The sequence below is a fragment of the Bipolaris sorokiniana genome, assembly GCF_000338995.1.
Source record: "Bipolaris sorokiniana ND90Pr unplaced genomic scaffold COCSAscaffold_8, whole genome shotgun sequence".
NCBI lineage: Eukaryota > Fungi > Ascomycota > Dothideomycetes > Pleosporales > Pleosporaceae > Bipolaris > Bipolaris sorokiniana.
Window position 1 is genome coordinate 164,122 of NW_006911902.1, and position 21,848 is coordinate 185,969.

General features: G+C 52.1%; 7 protein-coding genes across 7 annotated transcripts; 3 read left to right on the forward strand and 4 right to left on the reverse strand.

Annotated features, from left to right (window-relative positions):
- Positions 1-49: 49 nt before the first annotated feature.
- COCSADRAFT_171703 (uncharacterized protein) lies at positions 50-1,934 on the forward strand (the record flags this gene model as incomplete). Its single annotated transcript, XM_007702360.1, has 3 exons — positions 50-140; positions 191-712; positions 766-1,934. The coding sequence occupies 3 exons, from the start codon at positions 50-52 to the stop codon at positions 1,932-1,934; spliced, it is 1,782 nt and encodes a 593-aa protein (XP_007700550.1).
- A 92-nt stretch (positions 1,935-2,026) lies between these two features.
- Positions 2,027-3,707, reverse strand: COCSADRAFT_160842 (uncharacterized protein; the record flags this gene model as incomplete). Its single annotated transcript, XM_007702361.1, has 3 exons — positions 2,027-2,513; positions 2,663-3,131; positions 3,206-3,707. The coding sequence occupies 3 exons, from the start codon at positions 3,705-3,707 to the stop codon at positions 2,027-2,029; spliced, it is 1,458 nt and encodes a 485-aa protein (XP_007700551.1).
- Positions 3,708-5,021: 1,314 nt separating this feature from the next.
- On the reverse strand, positions 5,022-6,258 carry COCSADRAFT_118300 (uncharacterized protein). The gene is made up of 3 exons (XM_007702362.1): positions 6,141-6,258; positions 5,463-6,078; positions 5,022-5,381 (listed from the first exon to the last, which is right to left on the reverse strand). The coding sequence occupies exons 1-3, from the start codon at positions 6,180-6,182 to the stop codon at positions 5,056-5,058; spliced, it is 984 nt and encodes a 327-aa protein (XP_007700552.1). The 5' UTR covers positions 6,183-6,258; the 3' UTR covers positions 5,022-5,055.
- A 411-nt stretch (positions 6,259-6,669) lies between these two features.
- On the reverse strand, positions 6,670-9,107 carry COCSADRAFT_143429 (glycoside hydrolase family 47 protein). The gene is made up of 4 exons (XM_007702363.1): positions 8,171-9,107; positions 7,328-8,116; positions 7,005-7,271; positions 6,670-6,937 (listed from the first exon to the last, which is right to left on the reverse strand). The coding sequence occupies exons 1-4, from the start codon at positions 8,851-8,853 to the stop codon at positions 6,895-6,897; spliced, it is 1,782 nt and encodes a 593-aa protein (XP_007700553.1). The 5' UTR covers positions 8,854-9,107; the 3' UTR covers positions 6,670-6,894.
- Positions 9,108-9,289: 182 nt separating this feature from the next.
- Positions 9,290-10,494, forward strand: COCSADRAFT_37220 (uncharacterized protein). The gene is made up of 2 exons (XM_007702176.1): positions 9,290-9,373; positions 9,441-10,494. The coding sequence occupies exons 1-2, from the start codon at positions 9,360-9,362 to the stop codon at positions 10,222-10,224; spliced, it is 798 nt and encodes a 265-aa protein (XP_007700366.1). The 5' UTR covers positions 9,290-9,359; the 3' UTR covers positions 10,225-10,494.
- Positions 10,495-10,654: 160 nt separating this feature from the next.
- Positions 10,655-13,760, reverse strand: COCSADRAFT_327942 (uncharacterized protein). Its single transcript, XM_007702364.1, has one exon. It carries the CDS (start codon positions 13,553-13,555, stop codon positions 11,084-11,086), a length of 2,472 nt encoding a protein of 823 aa, XP_007700554.1. The 5' UTR covers positions 13,556-13,760; the 3' UTR covers positions 10,655-11,083.
- Positions 13,761-15,302: 1,542 nt separating this feature from the next.
- On the forward strand, positions 15,303-21,721 carry COCSADRAFT_171710 (glycosyltransferase family 57 protein; the record flags this gene model as incomplete). Its single annotated transcript, XM_007702365.1, has 13 exons — positions 15,303-15,379; positions 15,444-15,522; positions 15,585-15,778; positions 15,831-16,327; positions 16,374-16,513; positions 16,562-16,872; positions 16,918-17,005; positions 18,271-18,336; positions 18,393-18,451; positions 18,507-18,539; positions 18,585-18,802; positions 18,855-18,871; positions 18,932-21,721. The coding sequence occupies 13 exons, from the start codon at positions 15,303-15,305 to the stop codon at positions 21,719-21,721; spliced, it is 4,569 nt and encodes a 1,522-aa protein (XP_007700555.1).
- Positions 21,722-21,848: the final 127 nt, after the last annotated feature.

The window sequence follows — 21,848 nt, forward strand, 5'->3', positions numbered from 1 at the left end:
TCAATCCTTCTTCCATCTCCTAATCCTTACATTCTCGAGTAATTCCAACATGGGCGGCTCGCAACCATGGCATCAGGTTCCGGTCCAGAACAAAACCCATACCGATGCTGCAGTAGTCATCATTGGAGCCGGCATCTCTGGTCAGTATCCCAGCCAGATAGTCTGATTGTACGGGGCTAAATATCCAAAGGCATGTGCATGGCTATCGACCTCATCAAACGCAACAAATGCCACAACTTCATCATTGTAGAGAAGGGCTCTAGTGTCGGTGGCACGTGGCACGACAACAAATACCCTGGTTGCTGCTGTGATGTCTGGAGCATGCTGTACAGTTACTCGTTTGAGCAAAACCCGGAGTGGACGAGAGAATATCCAGGGCAAGAGGAGATACTCGACTACCTTCGGAATGTCGCACGCAAGTACAACCTGTACAAATATATTCGCTTCAACACTGCCGTCGAGGCTGCGGCATGGGACGACTCTAAAAATCGATGGAGAGTTGACGTCAACGTGATCGGTAGCAAGGATGCTGAGTTTGCCTCTGGATACAGCATCGAATGCGACTTTCTGGTCTCGGCAGTCGGCCAGCTTAATCAGCCTCGATATCCCGATATACCAGGCCTGCAAGACTTCAAGGGCAAAATCATGCATTCTGCACGCTGGGACTGGAGCCACAGTCTCGAGGGGAAGCGTGTTGGAATAATTGGAAACGGTATGTATCGCAGTGCTCAGTGGCTTGATAAGCTAGCTTAACCAAACAAACAGGTGCAACAGCTGCGCAAATCATACCCGATATTCTGCCCCAAACCTCGTCCTTGACAGTATACCAGCGCTCTCCCAACTGGGTCATTCCACGCCTCGACAGTCCTATCAGCGACTTCAGGCGTGCCCTCCAGCGCTATGTGCCCCCTGTTAGCTGGCGCATTCGCAGCATGATGATGGATTTCCGTGAATCTTTCTATGACGCCGTAAGCAACAGCCAAAGCCCCATGGCCAAAGATTTCCGCGCCGCCTGCAAGGACATGATGAAGAAGCAGATTCCCAACCGGCCTGATCTCTGGGAAAAACTCACTCCAGGCTACAACCCAGGCTGCAAACGCGTCATCATATCCGACGACTTTTTTCCCGCTCTCGCGAGTCCCAAGACACAGCTTGAGACCATAAAGATACGCAGAATCACCGACTCGGGTATTGAGCTCGAAGACGGCACACACCATGACCATGACACCATTGTCCTCGCCACGGGCTTCCGTACCCTCGAGTTCCTACACCCCATCCACGTGACCGGGACGCAAAACCGCAGCCTCTCTTCCATCTGGAACGGCGGCGCCTACGCCCTATACGGCACCTCCATTCCCTCACTACCTAATTTTGGCATGTTTTACGGGCCCAACACGAACTTAGGCCACAACTCAATCATCCTCATGATCGAGGCCCAGTCACGTTACCTCAATGCCCTCGTTGCTGCTGTCCTCGACGCCCGTAGCCGTGGCAAGCGAATCGGCCTCGTGCCTAACGCCCAGCGTACAAAAGCGTACAATGATGAGATCCAGCAGAAACTCGCCACGAGCTCATTTGCGGACCCGAACTGTAGCAGTTGGTACAAGAATAGCGAAGGGAGAATCACGAATAATTGGTCAGGCACGGTGGTTGAATATCAGGAGATGATGAGCAAGGTTGATTGGGAGGATTTCGAGGTCACAAGCGTCAAGCCTGTACAAAATGGTGATGGTGTAGGGGCTGAGAAGGAGGGTGGAATGAGAGCCAGCAAGGTCGTCTTTGGGACTGGAAAACAGACGACTAAGATCGGACGTGTGCACGAGGAGTCATACGTGAGTAACACAACGTTGGTCCTCGGAACACTGGGAGCGGTGGCTGCAGGAGCTGCAGCATGGATTTATCGAGGGGATATAGCAAAGAGACTGGGGAAGTGAAGTTCTTCTTCGTCCCCCTCATCAATCCCTCTTTGAAAATTCCTACAAAAATACATCTTTCAAATTCCCACCTCCATCGACAACCAACTCTCTCAAAACCCCTGCATCCCCCTCCACTTCCCCTCCCACCCTTCAAACCAAGGACTCTCCCCCAACGTCTCAGCATCCCACCCTTCCTCCACCCACCCCTTCGCTGCTTGCTCCTTATGCCACGCCCTCAACGCATCCTTGACCACGTGTTCCACATGCCACGTCCCCTTGTACTCCATCAGTTCCTTTTTTCCTTCCTCCAACACCTTCAACAGTAATCCCGGGATACGCGGCTCATCCCTAAACTGCTGCACCGGCGTAAACACGGCCTTGAAATTAAACACCACAGCCCCCGAGAGCGGGAGGCGCCGCAGCGTCTGCCAGTCCACGCGCAAGTGGATGTCCTCAAGGGGTAGTTCGGAAGGGGGTAGTTGGTGGTTGCGGTGGGCGAGAAGGGGGGAAGAAGGGGGGGCGTAGAGGGGAGTTTTTATTTCGAGGCCCCAGGAGCCGCGTTGGATGGGTTTGTCGGTTGGTTTTTTGCTAAAGTATCTTTTTCCCTTCTATCAGCAAATATTTTTTTTCCCTCCAATCTATTACCAACTTCACACTGACTCTTTCTTTTTTTTGCTCTGACGCCTTTTTTTTTGGGAGTGGAAAAGGGTTGAGGTACATGGAAGAGGGAAGAAGAAGAAACATACCTATCCATTGAAAACGCCATTTTCTCCTTATAATCCGGAATCGGCGCATGAATATCCGCGAGATGCTTCCCTAGCTTCGTTCCTAGATTCCAGCCCAACGCACTGCAAATGACGCCTGCGCGGAGTACATAACGGCCGCTACGCTCATCGCGCAGCATGATGGCAAAGTCCTCGGGGACATTGTCGAGGAGCACGTGCAACGGGTGTGTGGCGGAGATATTGGTTTCCGAGTCCAGAATACCGTTTCGCAGAATGGACTTGTCTGGGGAGAGGGAGAAGTAGTGCGGGTAGCGGGCGCAGAGGAACTGGACGGCTGTTTCCATTAGTTCTTTGCAGGCGAGCTCGGAGCCGGGGAGGGCGTCAAGGACGTCGGTGCCATGTTGGGTGAAGAGGGATTTGCGTTGTTGGATGCGTTCTGTGTAGGTGTTTTCGAGCTCGATCCACCAATCGGGTTGGAGTTTGCTGAGGGCTGGTTGTGTTGGTTCTTAGTAGAGTTCAAAGATATGTCGTTGGGGGGGGGGGGGGGTTTTTAGGAAGACTCACACATGGTCTGGTGGTATGGCCATCGGAACGGTCGATATGGTCGAGGCAGTGCCTTGTTTATGTCGAACTCGGGATATGGGTTTGGAAGCGGTACGCCGCTGAGGGTAGCATAGTCAGGGAAGTCGCCGAGAGCCTTGATCTCTTTGACGGAAAAACCGCAGGGGAGACGTTTTGCATCGTCGGCTTTCAAGTATGGCATTTCCATTCGTAGCATGTTCTTCGTCCAATCCTCTGCTGGCTCGTCGAGTTCTCCATCTTTCAAGATTCCGGCTAGTGCTGATCGCCGTGATGGCGGGAACGTGTCAGAGTAGTCGACTTCGAGAGGGATTTCCGTCTTTTGGCTGGGTGATAGAGATCTTGGAGGGGTTCTTGCTCCTGATACTCTTCGCCCGCCAGCGCGAAGGCGCTCAAGGAGAATGGTGCGTCGGCTTCTTCGAAGAAAGGCTAAAGTCGAGCCAACGAGGAAAGCCGCGCCCAGCAGCAGCAAAAGGTTGAACGGCATCTCAGACTACGTACTCGTTTTTAATTTCTTTTTTTTCTCTTGGTTCTTTGGCACCGATACTTTTCTCTCGGCTCTCAGAATACCCGCAAATGTGGCGGGACAAAGTGATTTGTACGGCCCCAAGCTGAAATCGTCAAGATAGGCCCAGTCCTTCTACACACTGATAAAACAAACGAAAGCTAGCATGGATCAAGCCAAACGCCTTTCACAGCAAGCAAAACAAGATACACATTCCTTATCAATGCAACCTGTGGGGCGCCTTCCGCTTAAGTACATGTATTACAAGGTGCTATGCACGACTACCCAGAAAAGAGCCATCAGCAGGCTGCGATGATACGCAGGCGATCGCATATGGCACATCTTACCCCATGAATGACGACTGCAACTTATAGGTCCGTATCGCCGTGTGTACATCATTAGCATAATGCTGGTGGGGGTGCCCTCAGCGTAGATCGCTGCGCGAACGCATGAAGCTAACCTTGTCTGGTATCCAAATCCCAATCCTCTTGGCAGAGGAGTGCGCAGATTGAGTTGGCTATCTTTCACTGGTCTACCAATCGATTAGGTTCTCAGTCGAGCCCTGTGCGGTGCATGCTGCGCGGCTGACTTGAGCGGCTTGCCGCTGTCGGCATTGTACAAAGGTTACTATCGGCATTCTAGACTTACCTAGGACTCTTTGTGATGGAACGATGTGATTGGGGAACTACGGCATTTGCAGTGCCGTAGTGGTGTGATATCCGGAGTCAAGGTTAGTGAATTGCTCTGAGCAGTGACATGCATTTGACCAAGTCGGAATAATGTTCCTGAACCATATGAGCCCTTGCTGCAATGGGCTTGCATGGAAAAAGTAAGGTTCTCAAGAGAGAAGCAGCATGTGCAATTGACCTTCGATATCTGGCTCGCGTGAAAATGGGCTGATTTTATCGAGTTGCCAGAGGGACAATGAGGTCAACGGCTTGGTAGATACAAAAAAGCAACACTCTGATTGCCGACCAATCGTCGGACGATGGGACGCTTCCGGAGGCCACCAGTGACCCTTGCATATAGTTAGTCGTATTTTGGGTTATAAGAGACTAGATATATGAGGATAAAGATGTGGGTGACAGAGTTGATCGTCGCTGTCACGGCTGCCACTAACCGCGCGTGTCATGTACCCCGCACCCAACTAGGCCTGCATCCCACTAATGATCTCGGTATAGAAGATCATAGCAGTACAAAGAAGAGAACTCATACAAGTCGACAATATGTGACAAAACATTGTCGCGCAAGGGTCGTCATCACATGAACGAGAATAGCTTTCAATCCGTACACTACCCATGGTATACTCAGCTTCAGCCAAAGAAGGACTTCACAGCACAGAACTCCAATCCTCACCCTTCATATACTCCTCCATCGTCGTATACTTGACCTTGACCCCCAGATCCCACAGAAAGACAACTTCAGCCCCACCATCAAACCCATACTTGTCAAAGTACTCAAACATGTCTGCAATCTCAAGCCCGTATATAGGTCCCATTGCCTCTTCCATCACCTTGCGAGGTATAGTCTTGAAGACGCATTTAACATTGTTAATGCGACCAAAGATTTCGCACCACTCATTAAACGAAAGGAACGAGCCGGCGCCGCTCAGAGTAATACCCGGAGGCGATTCGACCAGCGCTTTGGTGAAACGGCCTTTTCAAACATATCAGCCTCTGCAACATCAAAAAAAATCCAAGTTGACATGAAAAAAAAGAAGAGACGTGAATATCTTACCAGTATCCGCAACCGGATCCGCCATGGGTATCTTCCTCTCCCCACTCATGGGCAAACTAACAACAAACGACCCATCCGCCTGCTTCGTGGGCGTCCCACTAAACGACTTCCAGTTATTAGCGTAGTACCCCAAGTGCACGAAACTCGTCTTAGCCAGCAAATCCGGATACGTAGACTTGAGGTAATTCACAGCCTCGGCTTTGGCATCGAAATGCAAGTTCCACTTGATCGTCCCGTTGCTCCACTTCCTCGCTTCGGACAAAGTGGAGAGCACGAAACGGTCTAGCGTTTGTATGTTGGCGGCTGCGGCGTCGATGATGGATTTCGCCTGGGATACCTCACGGTCGTATGCGACTTCGTTTGGGGTGCGGTTTTGCTCGGCGGCGAGCTTTTGTGTGGCTGGGTCGTTGAGGTGGCCCCAGAAGTCTGTGCCGCCGAAGATTACGTTCGCACCTTGGAAGGCTTGCTTGAGGGAGGAGACGTCGTCGAGGTTGCCGGGGACGATGTCGACGCCTTGGGACGACCATTTTTGTGCAGAGGGCTTGGACGGGTCGCGGGCGATGCCGCGGACTTTCCATCCAGGCTCGGCGAGGAATACGCGGGCGACGGATGAGCCCTGGGGGTTTGAGTGTCTTGTGTAACGATGTTGGTGTGGTGGTGGGTTTAGTTCATATTTACCTGGTTCCCTGTTACGCCGATAACAGCGATTGTCTTTGTCATGATTCTGTACAGATGGATAGTTGACTTGGGACTAGTTTAGAATTTGCATATGGATAGAGAATTGGTGAAGTCCGAGAACAAAACAATTTATATACTTCAACGATTTGTGATCCGGTACTGTTCGTGGACTATCTCGTCTCCAGCTACATGCCAAGTTGCCATCGAAGAAGAATGTAATCCCCAACATATTTCTTGGCCAAACTTTACTTGTTATGCACCGGACATAGTCAGCCTCTCGCGTCGTGAAGTAGATGACATCCAGCAAATAGATAGATGTTTTCAGGTTTGCTTCTGCACTGTGCTCGAAAGGGCTATGGGCACGGTAGCAGTCGGACAAAAACACCCCCGCATTCCACTGTCTATAGCCAGTCACACCATGGATTTGAAACACAACATCTCGCTGACGGAGAATATAAGCAGGAGTTACTAAGCTACTAAAGTGCAGCTGTAGTACACTAAATCTAAACGGGAAAGTCTTGGCATATATCATGCATTTCTGTGTATTGTGAAACGGCGAGGCAAACAGGCGATAGTCTATGTCTATATGAAATTTCGACTATAGCGTTCGCCCAATTCTTCTCAGATGTATTTTCCAGATATACTGCTAAGAGGCAAAACAAAATGTGTCCGCACTCCCATAATCATATATACACATGTACATTTGCTAGATTTCCTTGATATCGTAGAATATCCACTAAAAATATCCAGGCCATCAAGTCTGTTTTGGCCGGCGTAGCGGATGGGCCTCAGTGTTACTATCCAACCGTCAGCATTGTCACAATCAAAATATGGTCGCGGCGTTGACCAGAGCCCAATACTTACAAGACGTAATCATCCAAGCTGACAAGACTCGGCTCGCTAAAAATCAAATAGAAATACTTGAGTGTCTCCGCCATCCAGAAACTCTCACACTCATCTAACTTAAGTGGACCCTGTCCCTTGGGCACAGTCACGTCAGCAATAGCCGAGTGGGCAAACTCTGCCATGGTAGCGTTCTCAATGGACTCAAACATGCGCCAGGCAGTATCTTGCAGCGCAGTGTCGCCGGTAATGCGGTAGAGGATGAAAACCGACTCGATGGCCTCCGGTCTATATGCCAGCATTAGATGAAGCTATAAATAAAGGGTAGAGGTCAAACTCCTTACCGTAGCAAAAACCGGGGATCTTCAATCCTTGAGAACCCAGGTTGGAGCCCCTCTTCCTTGATCACGTCCTGAACATCGTAATGCTGTGCATGCAGAGCACCAGAATATGCGCGTTTAACAGCGCCATGCCATCTTGAAACGTCCCAAGCGCAGTCTTCATCGTTGACACACGGCACTAGGCTGAATGTCTCGGGCATGATGCCTGTCGGCATGGCTTCGTACGCCCAGGTACAGCCATCTACCAGTTTTCGGGCGACATCCATGTCTTCAGTGCGATTGAAGATCTTGGCACCAAGACCAACCATGCCGCCCGCAAAGCATGCTAGATGCTGACCGTCAGGCTCGAGCTTGATCGAGCCCGCAGCACTAATTCGCGCGTTTCCTGGAATCAGAATGTTCTGATTGTGAGGCACCATGGCGCGGAAGAACAAATGCTTCTTGGCTGGCTCAATGGCGTTTTCGTACATCTTTCGATACTGATCCGTTGCTCCCCCGAGAAGCAAGTGCTGCTTGGGCAAGTACTCATACAGCGAGTCCGTCATGCCTCCCATAGTAAAGGAGCCATGAGTGTCAAACTCCTCACGGAAAGGACTGACAAGGATAGGAAAGAGACCAGGTATCTTGGTCCGACTCTGGTGTTTCTCCAGAAGATTCGCGATGCGTTGTACTGCATCGTGATATTTGAGGTCGCCTGTAATCTGCGAGAGACGGGTAAACTCCAGAGTCAGCGATCCAATCTCCGCACTGAGCGCCTGCGCATCGGCTTCTTGGTGGCCACTCAGGGCAGCGCTGTTGGTCGTTAGTATACAGTTTGGTTGCACACACGAGGCACACAAAGCTTACTTTTCCCAGTCCCACCGTGTCACAGGCATCCTGTTCGGCGTGTCGAACGCGGCGTACAGCATATCGCCTAGCTCGACTGCTTTATGCAGCAATGTAGAATGTTTCCCTTTGCTCAAATCGTAGGCGCTGAGCAGACCGCCGAGATAGCGAATGGTTGTTTCAAACACATTCAGCCGCTGGACAGCCGTAGTGGTGAAGTCAATCTTCTTGACTGCATGGACTGCCTCCTCAAACTCTTCGTCTAGCCCCATGATGTGCAGTGTATCCAACGCATCCACCAGGGTCGCTGCACGCTGTCCAAAGCCATTTTTGAAGCCTCCTGTCACCGGAGTCACTTCATCCTGCAACCATGCCTGCTGCTTGTAGCCCCGCCACGAATGCAAAAAGGCCTTCTTTACCGCCGCCTGTCTCTGCTTTCTCTCTGCCTTGTTATGCTCCGTCTCAATTCCAAACTCATGTTGTATCCTGGGGATGGCAGCAGGCGAGCCTGTCGGCCACGGCGCCAGCGAGGCGACTGGATGTCGCAAGGGGACGTTCTTCCATTCTACGGGGTTTGTGATGCGATTTGAAGAGGTAAAGGTGGGCGAGGGGAGTCCGTTTCGAGCGCCTAGTTGGCGAAAGGCGAGGATGAAGAATGTCGTGGAGACGAACAGTACAATGATGCGTCGGACAATGGGGCTCATGATAGCCAGAGGAAGTCTATGGAGGGAGTCTCATGTAGCAAAGGGTTGGAATAGGTGTACGATCTAAAAATAAGAGCAAAGTTAAAGTAGTCAAGTGCAACGGCGGTGCCGCAATGGATGCAGATAGCGGCGGGGAAAGCCAGAAGAAGCGGGGAAAGACGAGCTCGAACAATATCAATAGACAAAAACTCTATAAAAATATGTAATGGCGGCGTTCAAACGCTCAGGATAGGACACCGATGCGGCCAAGATGGGATGGGAAAGACAGGAGACGCATGGCAGCTGCATGGCCAGGCCAGCCCATGGTTGAGACGACAAGGCTGGAGTGCCGATTCCCGACGCGGTTGCGCGTCCCCCGACCCTGAAGCTAGCAGGGGAGGGCAAGACAGCTGCCCATGCGCCGATCCCCAAACCATCGGCTCCGTCATGTCCGACCATTCACCTGCCGCGGTGCCTGAGATATATCGCCCGACTTGCATCTTTTTTCATTTTCCTCCGCTTCCACGATGAAGTACAGCGGGTAAGCAAGCCAGATAGCTACCTAACCAAACTCTCAATTGAAATCATAACTAAACACACATACAAAGGCTCTACTTCATCTCCAACCCCTCCACAAGCGTCGAGGCCGCCCTCTCCACCGTAAACACCCTCACTCAAAGCATAGAGTCGAGCTTCCAAACCGCCACCCGCCAACCAACATGGTCGCTCTCCTACCGCGCATTCCGCGACGTGATCCCCCCAGGCTACCAGCCGCCCGTGGGTGCAGACGGTAAACCAGCGCCATACCCACATTCGTACCAGCACATGCTGCACCTCTCCACCCTCGCCCCAAACAGAACATATGTCTATGCGCAGCCAGCCGCGCAAACGGCGACTACCGCTTCGATACCGCTGCGCCAGCAAGACGCGCACGCCTCGATGCTAAGGAGCCAGTCTTCCGCGCTGTGGGCACAGCGCCATGTACTCTCCGTGCGCGATGGGACCTCTTACACCGCGGGCCTCTGCACCATCCAGCTCGGCGAACTGCGCGCCACACGCGAGGGGCCACAGTCAGGTACAATGCTCTCTCCTGGCATAGTTCTCTGCATCACCACCGTTGTCGGCGCAGAAGACGGAGATGAGGGACCCGACGCAGCGTACTCAGCAGTGGAGAATGGTGCACCGTTGGATGCGGGCGAGCAGAACGACATTGATTTTGAATATGCGCAGGCGGTTGTTCGCGAGTGCTGGAATCGTATCAAGGACGGGAAGGATCTGGGTCGCTCGGAAGTTAAGGAGTTCATGATGGCGCCCAGGGTTGAGGTGAAGAGGGAGCAGCAGCGCGAACAGGCGGTGCATATGTGGTGTGATGCATTGAGAATCCGGGGCTGAGGTTTCACACGGCCGCTCTTTTGTCTTCTTCTTTTTGGAGGGGTGTTCTTCAGACAGGATAGAGCAGCATTCAATGTCTCGCTTTTACATGTGTGGTTATGCGAAACGTTCCACAATCGCATGCTGCGTAGACTATATCCCAGCAACCGGTTACTCAGTAAAAATCGTCAAAGACTAGCTTAGAGACACGCACATATTCTAATCAAGAAAGCATGTACGCAACGGGAGTCTAGCATGGTATCTCAATGCACAAATGCCCTATCTAGGTAATGCTGATGATCTGTTTTTGAGTAAAACCGTGCTTAGTTCATGTGAAAAGAAAAGGAATTTGCACATTTATTCAGCATTCATCACTAATTAAACAGCAACATTACACACACTTGAGCTTTTACAAAATTCAATTGCCAACATCACTGGCGAACTCCTGCCTAGACACTCATGTCGACCCGGTGCTAGTCTCATGCCCCTACACCTATTTGTCCCTAGGTATCCCTACAGGTATCTAAACTAGAAACATGAACAAAAACATGTCAAGCCATGAAAAAGAAGAAGTGTGAAAGAATCAAAAAAGAAGAAGAAAAGAAAGAGAAAGCGAAGGTAGTAAGGTCAAGTATTAAGGCAAAGAACGCGCATGTTCAAATTACAACACATAGTTGAAGAGTCAGATCTAGGATAGATCAATAGAGCGACGCCCTTTCCGCGAGTACCCTAGGTTCAAAAAAGATTTGCAAAAAGAAAGAAAGAAAGGAGAAGTGAGGTAAGTGGTGAGTAATAACCAACAGGTTGACGTCGTAGATTTGAATCGGATATCGCTAATGTGAACATGACATTGGCGAGTATCCAAAATGGCCATGAGCGCTTACTGCGCACCAACCTCCTCTTCAGCCCATCCAGGCAAGCCACCATCACCTTGAATCGCAAGGCCGTAGCCACCATTGCCGCTGCCAAACCCACCAATGCCCGAACTCAGACTACCAAATGATCCTTGTTGAGGAGCTTGAGTCTGTGGCATAGAGTGGTTGAAAGGCCCTTGGGTGAAGGCGGGAAGGCTCACAGCACGGGAGTGCTGACCACGAGAATTGAGGTTCGAGGGCGCAAGAAGACCGCCAACAGTGGTAGTTCCAGAGCCACCAGCAGATGTACCGTTGATCAGGCTAAAGCTTGAGGTACTCTGGTGAGAGCTGTGCGAGTGGTGAGGCTGGGGTGTGTTCAAGTCAGCACCATAGAAGGCAGCTTGGGGCGACTGGAACGACTGCTGCTGTTGCTGTTGTTGCTGGTTCTGCTGTTGTTGCATGTTGGCCTCTACCTGTTGCTGTTGAGCCTGTTGCTGCTGGGCCTGGAGATACATCATCAACGGGTTGTTGTTGCTGCTCGCGTTCAGAATATTGCCTGAAGCAGGGGCTTGAACAGAGGGAAATTGTCCATTGGTGCTCTGACCAGAGCCAGGAGCGCCAGAGCCAGTGGGCGAGACCGACGCACCAGCACGGTTGGGGTGCAGACCGTTGATGGGTGAAGGCGACTGGAGACCATCACTGCCGGCTTGCTGAGACTGTGATTGCTGGTTGGTCATCTGGCGGGGAGGGTTACCACATCGGTCCTTGCCGAAGTTGACCTTGAACCGCTTGTACTCCTCGCGGCCTCGGATGGCCTCAATAGCCTTGATGGCGTTGGCAATGTTGGTGAAGTTGACAAAGGCACAGCTCTTCTCGCGCAGGGTGTTGACCAACTCAATCTCGCCGTACTCAGAGAAATCTTGCCTCAGACGGTCTTCAGTCCAAGACTCGTCGAGGTTACCAACGTACACATTGCGGGAAGCACCGCCGCTGACGGCAAGGGCGATGGCAGGAGGAAGAGCGCCAGAGTGCTTGCCCCATCCAATCTTCAGACGGCGGTTGTGGATCATTAAACCTTGTAGGTTGCTGAGAGCGTAAAAGGACGCTGCAGAAGTGGGATCGATGAATGTAACAAAGCAAATGTGCTTGTCGGGAATGTACCTGATGTGGTGAAGAAGGCCGCCGCGCACAACGTTGCAAATCTCTTCGATGGTGGTCTCTGGGTGGATATTGCCTAGGTAGACAGTTCGGTTACCCAGGTTGTTCACACCACCAGCCGAGGTTGCTACTGCAGCCGCAGCTACGGACTGCTGAGCGAGGGCGTTGGAAATCATATCACGGTCCGCGCCGTTCAAAACGTGTGCATATCCGGGTGCAATGCCCAAGTACTGAGCAGCGTTCTGCTGCTGCGTCTTGGAAACATATGCGCAGCGGTCCTTGCCATAGTATACACGCCTAGGAGCCTGCCACTTGGGCTCCTGGGGAAGCTGGGAAACAGCCTTGATGGCATTACCGATCGACAAGAAGTGAACGAAACCAATGGCCTTTTCTCGGACAATCTTGACAGTGTCAATGGGTCCGAACTTGCTGAGATCCTCACGGAGCTCGTCCTCGGTAACGTCCTCTGGTAGGTTACCCAAGTAGACGTTACGAGACGCGCCGGACTGCTGTACTGCCAAGGCCACAGATGTGGGTACCTGCGAAGGCTTTCCCCACCCGATCTTGATGTCCTGACCCCTGATGGAGAGCTTTTTCAAGATGGCATCAGAGTGAAAGTGCGTAGCAGAGCTACTATCCAAGAACGAGATGAAGGCACAGTTCTTATCAGGAAGAAGCCTGACAGACTCGATCTGGCCACTTCTGACATGACCCAAAATTTCCTCCGCAGATGTCTCTGGCGGAATATTGCCCAAGTAGACGGTCCTGCTGGTTCCAGAGACTAGGCCAGGGGCAATTGGCATGGAGGAGCCGAGGCCACCAAGGCCCTGCGCGCCAAAACCAGAAAAGCCTCCTGTGGGAGACTGTGGGCCACCGAAAAAGCCGCTTGTAGGAGAGACCATGTTTTGGTACAGCTGGGGCGACAGAGGCTGCTGCAGAGGGCTACCGACGTGGTTAGACTGGTGATTCTGCTGCTGCGATTGGTTCTGGCTCGCAAACTGGGCAAAATTCTGGAATTGCGGGGACGCAAAAGCAGAGGGAGAGCCGGGCTGGAAAGGGCTGCCGAGAAGCAACTGCGAAGGAAGCAGAGGAGTGAAGTTCATGTCGAAACCGGTTCCAGGAGTCTGCAAATCAGCGCCATTCTGGTTGCCCGGGGCAAGTCTGCCGGTGTTGATGGACATGTTGTTGGCCCTCTCCGGGTGCCTGTCACCGTAGCCGGGCTGGTTGGTAGCAAAGGCACCATGGGAAAAGCCGTGATGGCCTCCATTGACCTGCCTGGGGAAACCAGTCTGAAGACGGGGACCGCTGGGCGCGGTAGGGGCACCGTCGTGTTGCTGCATATCGAGAAGGTGCGGGGGCAGGCTGAAGCTGTCCCGCGGGTTTTGAGATAGAACCGCCGTGGTGAAGGTGTATTACTGCGCCCGGGACTCGTTGGACCGGACGACGAAATATGTATGGCAGAAGGGGAAGTTGCAACCGGTTGCAGGATGGTCGCTAGGCGTGCAAAGTATGATGCTGTATTACAATGAGTAAGAAGCGATCTGGGAAGCGAGGTTAGTCTGACATGGCGCAGAAGCGAAAGGAGGTGAGGAGACGCACTGGGGAGGGCACAATGGCGGCGAGTGCTGTCGACCAAACCAGGCAAAGACTGGATGGATTGCAGGAATGCCGAGTGCACAGGCACAGGTTCGCGGCGGCGGGCGAGCGAGGCGACACGGTCAAGGTAAGGATGAAAGGCCAATGGCAGCGGCGGGGGGTGAAAGGCAATTAAATGCTGTGGCCGAGAGCTGGCGAAGAAGAAACCCGCGTGGCTTGTGTTGATACGTGCACCAAACGATGGGACAAGGACAAGAAGGAAGGGCAAAGAAGCGCGCCTTGTGCAAGAGCGTAGAAGCGTCGATGCGGGGGAGAAGAGGAGGTAATGAATGAAGGGATCGAAGAAGAGGGATGCGACCTGACACGGTGGGGAGGAGAGAGCAGGAGGAGGTCGGTGAGAAATGCTCACTAGCAGGGTCCATTAGGAGGCAGGCGCAAATGAGGCCGCCAAAAGCGGACGGCTAGCGCTCTGCTTATTTTAAACGCGCAGGCCCGCCACTGAATCGGACAATGCTACCCTCGACACCAGGCGCCGCCCTGCCGTGGGGTGTGTGGGTGTGGGTGTGGGTGTGTGTGTGCCAGTGTTTAGTGAATGTGTCGGTGTCAATGTCAGTTCAGTGCCAGTCCGCCAGTTTGCCAGTAGGTGCTGGTGCTGGACGGGGCGAGGGTGCCGTGTACCGTGTCTCTTGCTCGGAGCGTTTTTGCCTCGAGCAGCTGCGGCCAGCGGGTAATTGCAGACGTGCAGCTCTGGTCCCTGACTAGACGGGCCACGCTGATACATGCTCCAAGTACAGTAGTAACGGTACTTAGTATCCAAGTACCTACTTACTTAGATACACCACACTCCACATGGTGCAGTGCCGCTGCATCGTGGGTGCGCGCCACAATCATAGTACTATAGTGCTGCTTTGCCGTGCTATGCCATGCCATGCCATGTCATGCCCTGCCCTGCCATGCTACTTACCCACCGCCAGCGTCAGCGGGTCCAGATCAAATTGCGGCTCCAGTCTCCAGCGTACTTAGCATTAGACAAACCCCCTCCCCCTAGTCCCGGGGGGGGGGGGGGAACGAACAGGTGTGCGAGGCAGGAAACCGCTCACGTGGAGCATTTGCACCCAGGGGAACAAAGACGGAGCGGAGCCTATGCCGTGTGTCAAACGTCAGACACCATTATGCGAAACTGTCAGCGCCGCCTGCCAGCCACTCTCCCCTGTCGCCCGTTCACGTTTGCATTGTTCTCGAATCCGCTTTTGCTTCTTCGCCCGTTTGCTCTCGTCGCGCCAGCCGCGTGCGTGGGTGTGATTCCAAACACAGGCACTTGCCCTGCTGCTGCTGTCTTGGTATGCTTGCTACTGCTTGCTACTACTGACTACCAAGCACTACTTACAACCACCGGGGTTCGCCCGTAAGCGAGCACGTGACTCTGACTACGATCCTCAACTTAATCTGTGCTTTCTGCCCATTGTGCCTTCACCTGCTGTCAGTCTCGCCATGGCAGAGCTGTATCCGTCACTTGCCCAGTGCGCCGTCGTGGCCACGGCGCTCAAGGTGCTACTGTTTCCTGCATAGTACGTCTGCCGCACCACACGCCCAACGCCTCAACCCTCTCCATGCTGACCTTTTTTTCGGCAGCAAGTCGACCGACTTTGAGGTCCACCGCAATTGGCTAGCTCTAACCCACTCCCTGCCCATCAAAGAGTGGTACTATGAAGTCAGACTGCCATGTCCAATAGCATCCATCGCCTCGTCATCATCCTCTAACCGCACAAACAGAAAACTTCAGAATGGACCCTTGATTATCCGCCCTTTTTCGCCTACTTTGAGTGGCTTTTGTCTCAAGCCGCCGCATATGTTGACGCTGGCTTGCTTAACGTGAAAGACCTGGGCTATGACAGCTGGCAGACCATCTACTTTCAGCGCACTACTGTCATCCTCACTGAACTGGTTCTGGTCTACGCTTTGCATCTGTACAACCATCCCACCCTACGTGACATACACACCATGCTAAGTCCGTTTCAGCTATGTGAAGACGTCCAAGTCCAAAGTCACAGCTCATGCTGCTGCTCTCTCAGTTCTCTTGTCCCCGGGACTGCTAATTATCGACCACATCCATTTCCAGTATAATGGCTTTCTCTACGGAATCCTGGTATTGTCAATGGTCCTGGCACGCAACAGCTCTACGCTTCTGCTGTCTGGCCTTCTCTTTGCTGCCCTCCTGTGCTTCAAGCACATCTATCTGTATCTCGCGCCTGCCTATTTTGTCTATCTCCTACGTGTTTATTGTCTGGGTAATCGCTCGTCATTTCCCTATTTCAATATTCAGTTCTTCAACTGTACCAAACTAGGAGTCAGCATCATTACGGTATTCGCAGCAGCCTTTGGTCCATTCGCACTATGGGGTCAGTTGGGGCAAGTAGTCAGTCGCCTGTTTCCCTTCTCCCGCGGACTGTGTCACGCATACTGGGCGCCAAACGTTTGGGCAATATATTCCTTTACGGACCGGGTGCTGATCTACTGTAAAAACAACCTCCTTCTTTTACTCGACAACACTAACGCGGACAGTGGCACCACGGCTCGGATTGCATGTTGATCAAGAGGCAGTGAATAGCGTAACGCGAGGTCTAGTTGGAGACACCTCCTTTGCTGTGCTTCCCGACATAGTTCCATTGACTTGCTTCCTCCTTACACTCGGAGCGCAGATAGTATGCACCCTGCCACTTCACAAAGACGACTCAACTAACATCTTTTAGCCTGTTCTTCTCCGACTCCTCTTCAAGCCTACCTGGGAAGCCTTTGTCAGCGCCGTCACGCTCTGTGGCTACGCATCGTTTCTCTTCGGCTGGCACGTCCACGAAAAGGCGATTCTGCTTGTCATTATTCCCTTCAGTCTGATAGCGCTCCAAGATCGCAGGTATTACGGGGCTTTCCGGCCCTTGGCTGTTGCTGGTCACGTGTCGTTGTTCCCGCTACTGTTTACTGCAGCCGAGTTTCCTATCAAGACGGTTTATACCATTTTCTGGCTTGTCTTGTTTCTGATTGCCTTTGACCGGCTAGCTCCAGCGTAGGCAACCTCTGGTCTTTGTCCAAGTATACGCTAACCTGTTAGGTCACCCAAACCTCGCATCTTTCTGCTCGATCGGTTCTCTTTGCTCTACATAACGCTTTCGATACCTTTGATTGCGTATTGCTCACTTGTCCACGGCATTGTATTTGGGTCCCGTTATGAGTTCCTGCCGCTCATGTTCACGAGCTCTTACTCTGCTATCGGTGTAGTGGGTAGTTGGGTTGGCTTCTTGGTAGTATACTTTGACTTGTAAGCCGAAATACATATTGGCTAAATCTATATTGTTAACCATACTCTTTGCCGTCCATTATCTGTGCCTGTCACCAACATCGTTCAAGTAACCTCGTCTGGGCGACATGTCAGCTCGTTTTCATTCCAACATACACTACATCAAGTCAGATAAACCTGCAGGAAACAAGGTGTTTGGAGGTTTGGCTTCCGGGAGAGGTTCACTCCGACATTCTGAGCGCTCAGCAGCTTCAAATATCATACTTGGTGAGTCGAAGGAGACAAACGTAGACATCAAGGGCAAAGTAGGGTAGGGTATCCTGTCAAGTCATTTTGATACTGCGCTGTCTTTCAGAATATACGGCTCTTTGGTTGTACGTGGTTCAGCAAGGCCGTGTGTGACTAGAAGCGGGTATAAGGATGGCGTGTCCCAGCAAGTGGGTCAGCCTGTCCAAGGGTTTGCTCAAGGTGGCTCGCGGCATGGAGCATCTCCATGGCCGGCCTTCACTGTCACTTGATAATGAGAAATTCTTTGACATGCCATGCCAAACCGATGCATACATGCTGCAGCCTGATTGTCCTCGTTTTTACGACGAGAACGAGTCCAAATACGTCGATATCGTGATGGTGGTGGGGTGCGTAGCTTCGGGGCGTAGGTGGTAGGGTGCGAAGACGGTCCTTACCGCATCTAGTATGGCACCTCGCGCCAAGGGACTATGGGCTTCTCCTACTACCTTCCACTCACTTTTGTTCCCATTGACTGCCCTCCGACTGCTGCTGTCCACCCTCTCGCCTGCCTGACCAACAACCGCGCCCCAACCTCTTGCCGGCAGCTTCGAACCTCTCAGACGCGCTTTCGGAACTGGAAGACGCGTCTCGGAACGCTTTTCGGACCACCGAAGAGTGCGACAGCAATTTGTGGACGTCGTTTTCTGACGCGTGAAAAGCACAGAGTCGCACAGTCGCTCGCGGAGGGGCCATTGCTTCCGCTTCTTTGTACATTGTACCCCGCAAAGCACAACCTACGCGCTCCGACCATCGCGACGCTTCCGAAGTTTGCGACGCGGTACACTAGAGGCCGAGGGCCCTACATGAGCTGGTGCTCACTTCAAGATGGTACATACTGGATCGCAGCATACATACAAACATCTGCTGAGAATTGTTTAGGTTCTCTTCAAGCGCAAACCCGTCAAGCTTGAACCCCGGCCCAAGAATCTCGACGATAATGCCGAAGTGCGTCACATAACTGGATGAAGCCGAAGGGCATACATACTAAGATTGTTGGTTAGGTGTGGCATATCGAGCAGACTGGGGAGGTTTTTGTCGACTATGAGCGCTATCTCGAGCGGTAAGAGATTCATGGAAATGACGTCAGGCACAAGGACGTTACTAACACAATCTAGGCTGGACTTCTACCAACAGGCAAGAGAACCATAGTTTGAACAATTGGGCTTAAAACGGCTAATCGGATCGTAGCGAAGCTTCACATGCCAGGCCACTGGGCATTCTGGTTACACTTATTTCGAGGCCCAAGAGAGCGAGGTAGGCTCCACGTCAATACTCGTCAAGGCCGACGAGGAGGTAACATCCGTGCAGACGGAAGCTTCCAAAGAGATCAATAGCATCTTCCCTGATAGCTTGAAGTCTCCTGTTCTTCACTATGTTCAGTTTCAGGATCACGAGCGCATAGACGACCTAGGTAGGTTCAGACTCCATATTTGCAACTAGTATTTTGCTAACACATCTTGAAGTAAATGACGTTTACGATGTAAGCTGCTTGCATCTCCGAACAAGCCACGGAAACTGTGATACTAATTCATCTTTGTAGCATTTCAAGGAGCACTTCATGCTGCATGACCGTGTATCTATCGAGGGAGACAATCCACGTCGATTCGGTACAATCACTCAGATCACGGATAACAGTCGAATGCACAGTATGTTCACTGGCCAATCGATGGACGACAACATCCGAACGTACACTTACGTAATCACCATGGAAGACACTGGGGAAAACGTGACAAAGTACAAAGCTTCAGACCTCCACCGAAACAAGAAAACTTTCTCAAAGCTTATTCTAAAGGCCTTTCTTCGTAATGCCCTCAAACGTGAGGACTGGCTCAAAGCCCCATGGATGGTCAAAGACAGTTTTGCAAAGCGCTATGATATTCCAACCAAGATCCCCGATAACAAGACACGGGAGGCTATAATCGCTGCTAGAAAGGCAACTCATGGCATACCTAACGGCGCCACCCAGGCGGTTCAACAGCCGTACCCACCGCACGTAGTAAACGGTCATAGTCCGCACATGAATGGTCAAAGGCCACCTCTTCCTCCTGGACCAGGCCAGCCCACATTCGTCAACTTCTCTACAAATACACCTCCCTACCCCCAACAAAATCTGCCCCATCCTTTCGTGGCTCTGAATGGCCCTCCACCGCAGTACTTGTTCAATGCGCCGCCGATGTACAACAGCGGACCACAGCCTATCCAGACCTTTGGACAGCCACATCAGGTATTATCCAATCTCCCGGCGCATCTAACTCCCCATCTGATGCAGATACCTCCACAGGGAAATGGTCATCCAATCAACTTTCCATTTCAAACCACATTTCCTCATCAACAGGCGCCCAGGCCCTCGAGCGTTGCACAGCCGCAACAAGCACCTCCACCAGCTCGCCCTGTCGAATATATCAAATACCCATGCGAAGATCTCGAAATTAAGCATCCCCGTCTTCAAGTAAATAGGCCACCCTTGAAGTTCTTCTCTGATGATGTACCCGATGGAGTCGAGCCTCCCCCTGAGGAAAAGAAGACGGGTATTCTGATGAAAAGCATTGGCCGGCTGCTATGCATCTGGGAAACGCTCAATGTCCATGACACGGTCTACATGCTCGACTCTTTCACGTTCGACGACTTCGTTGATGCCATGCGCTTTTCGCACGAAACGGTTGAGTGTGAACTGTTTGTTGAGATGCACTGTGCTATATTGAAGCAAATCATCGACGAGTCCGGCAAAATTCAGAGTTCCTTGCCAAACATGGATGACGACTCGTCGGATGAGGAGTCCAGCAGCGAGTCAACCCCGACTCCTGAGCCTGAGCCACTAGTTAGGACAACCCGCAGCAGCTTGAGGAAGTCGGGTGCCGCACAGCTACTTGCAAAACAACGTACGCCCACACCCGAACCACCGAAGGAGATTCATAAGGCTGCAGAATTTATTGCAGAGTTTGACTGGATCGAGCAGTGCAAGGTGCGCAACTTCACTGAGGGCGGGTGGCAGTCCATTATCGTAGCCTTACTCCATCGTCTTTCCTTTGATCCTGCTAGGAAGGAGGCTTGTGATGAGATTCTTGCGCAATTGATCCCGTCAGAGGAGGAGGAACCCACTACCCTCACCATTGCCGAGAATTACAACAACCTGGACGTTAATCTCCGCATCTCGGCACTTGAGATGATTCTCAGCTTGACTGTTGGCACCGAGAACTTCCGAGATCAACTCACTGCCGCCGCTCAGGAGATGACTCGTTTGCGGAAGGAGAAGATTGAGTATCAGCGCAAGAGGAAGGAGTTGGCCGATGAGCTGTGCAAGTTGGACTTGGAGCGAAAGATCCATCTGCCCGATAACACTCCCGCATCGCCTACTGACGCCAAGGCGAGCGAAGAAGCAGACGTATCCATGGTCAGTACTAACGAGGACACCAAAGATGTGGTTGCTGCCGAAACCAACGGTGAAGATGATACCACTGCTTCCAAAACAAGAACTCGTCCATCAAACAAGAACAAGCGCAAGGCTGCCGCCGAAGATGCCCGGAAAGAGAAGGTCAAGAAGGCAAAGGCCGATGCCGAAAAGAACAAGAAGCAAAAGGAATGGGAAAAGCTTTTATCGGCTATTGAGAGAAAGAAGGATGAGCTCAAGGACTGCGAGGCCAACATCAACGAACTTGACGATGATCTCCGTGAGACTTTGGTGCACCGCAGCAAGATTCTCGGCAAGGATCGATTCCTCAACAAGTATTACTGGTTTGAACACAACGGCATGCCTTTTGGTGGTGTTCCGAACAGTTCTACTGCTGAGTATGGCTACGCCAATGGGCGAATCTGGGTACAGGGTCCTAGCGAATATGAACTTGGTCCGAATCTGGAGGAACCTGCCCTTACTCAAGACATGGAGCGTTTCGGTTACACTGTCCCTCAGCGCAAAGAGCGCGAGGAAGGTTCTACGCATCTCTCAACGGCTACTGAGTGGGGATATTACGATGACCCCGAAGACATTGACAAGCTGTTGGCCTGGCTGGATGAGCGCGGATTACGGGAGCGTGCGCTGCGTAAAGAGCTGCAGGCCTTCCGTGATCGCATTGCAGAGTACATGCTGAAGATGCAGCAACATCTACAAGAATCCAACAAGCCCGAGGAGGAAGAAGAAGAGGACGAGAACAGGCCCCGGGTGTCGACGCGAAACAAGACTCAAGCCGACGAGGCTCCCAAGGATCGTTGTCTTCACTGGACCAACAGCATCATGCGCGATGAGTTTGGTTACAACCACTTCGAGGAGTACGAGCCACCTAAGAAGGGCAAGGCAAAAACTGCAAAGGCGAAGGCCAAGGGCCGTGGACGCTAATGTCTAGGTGCAACAAGCATATGCAAGAGGTTGAACATGGTGAAAACAACCCGTGAACTTGCTGCAAAACCATAGCGGCAAGATCTACATATTCTTGCAAGTCTTTCATCACGATCAAGCTCGAAAG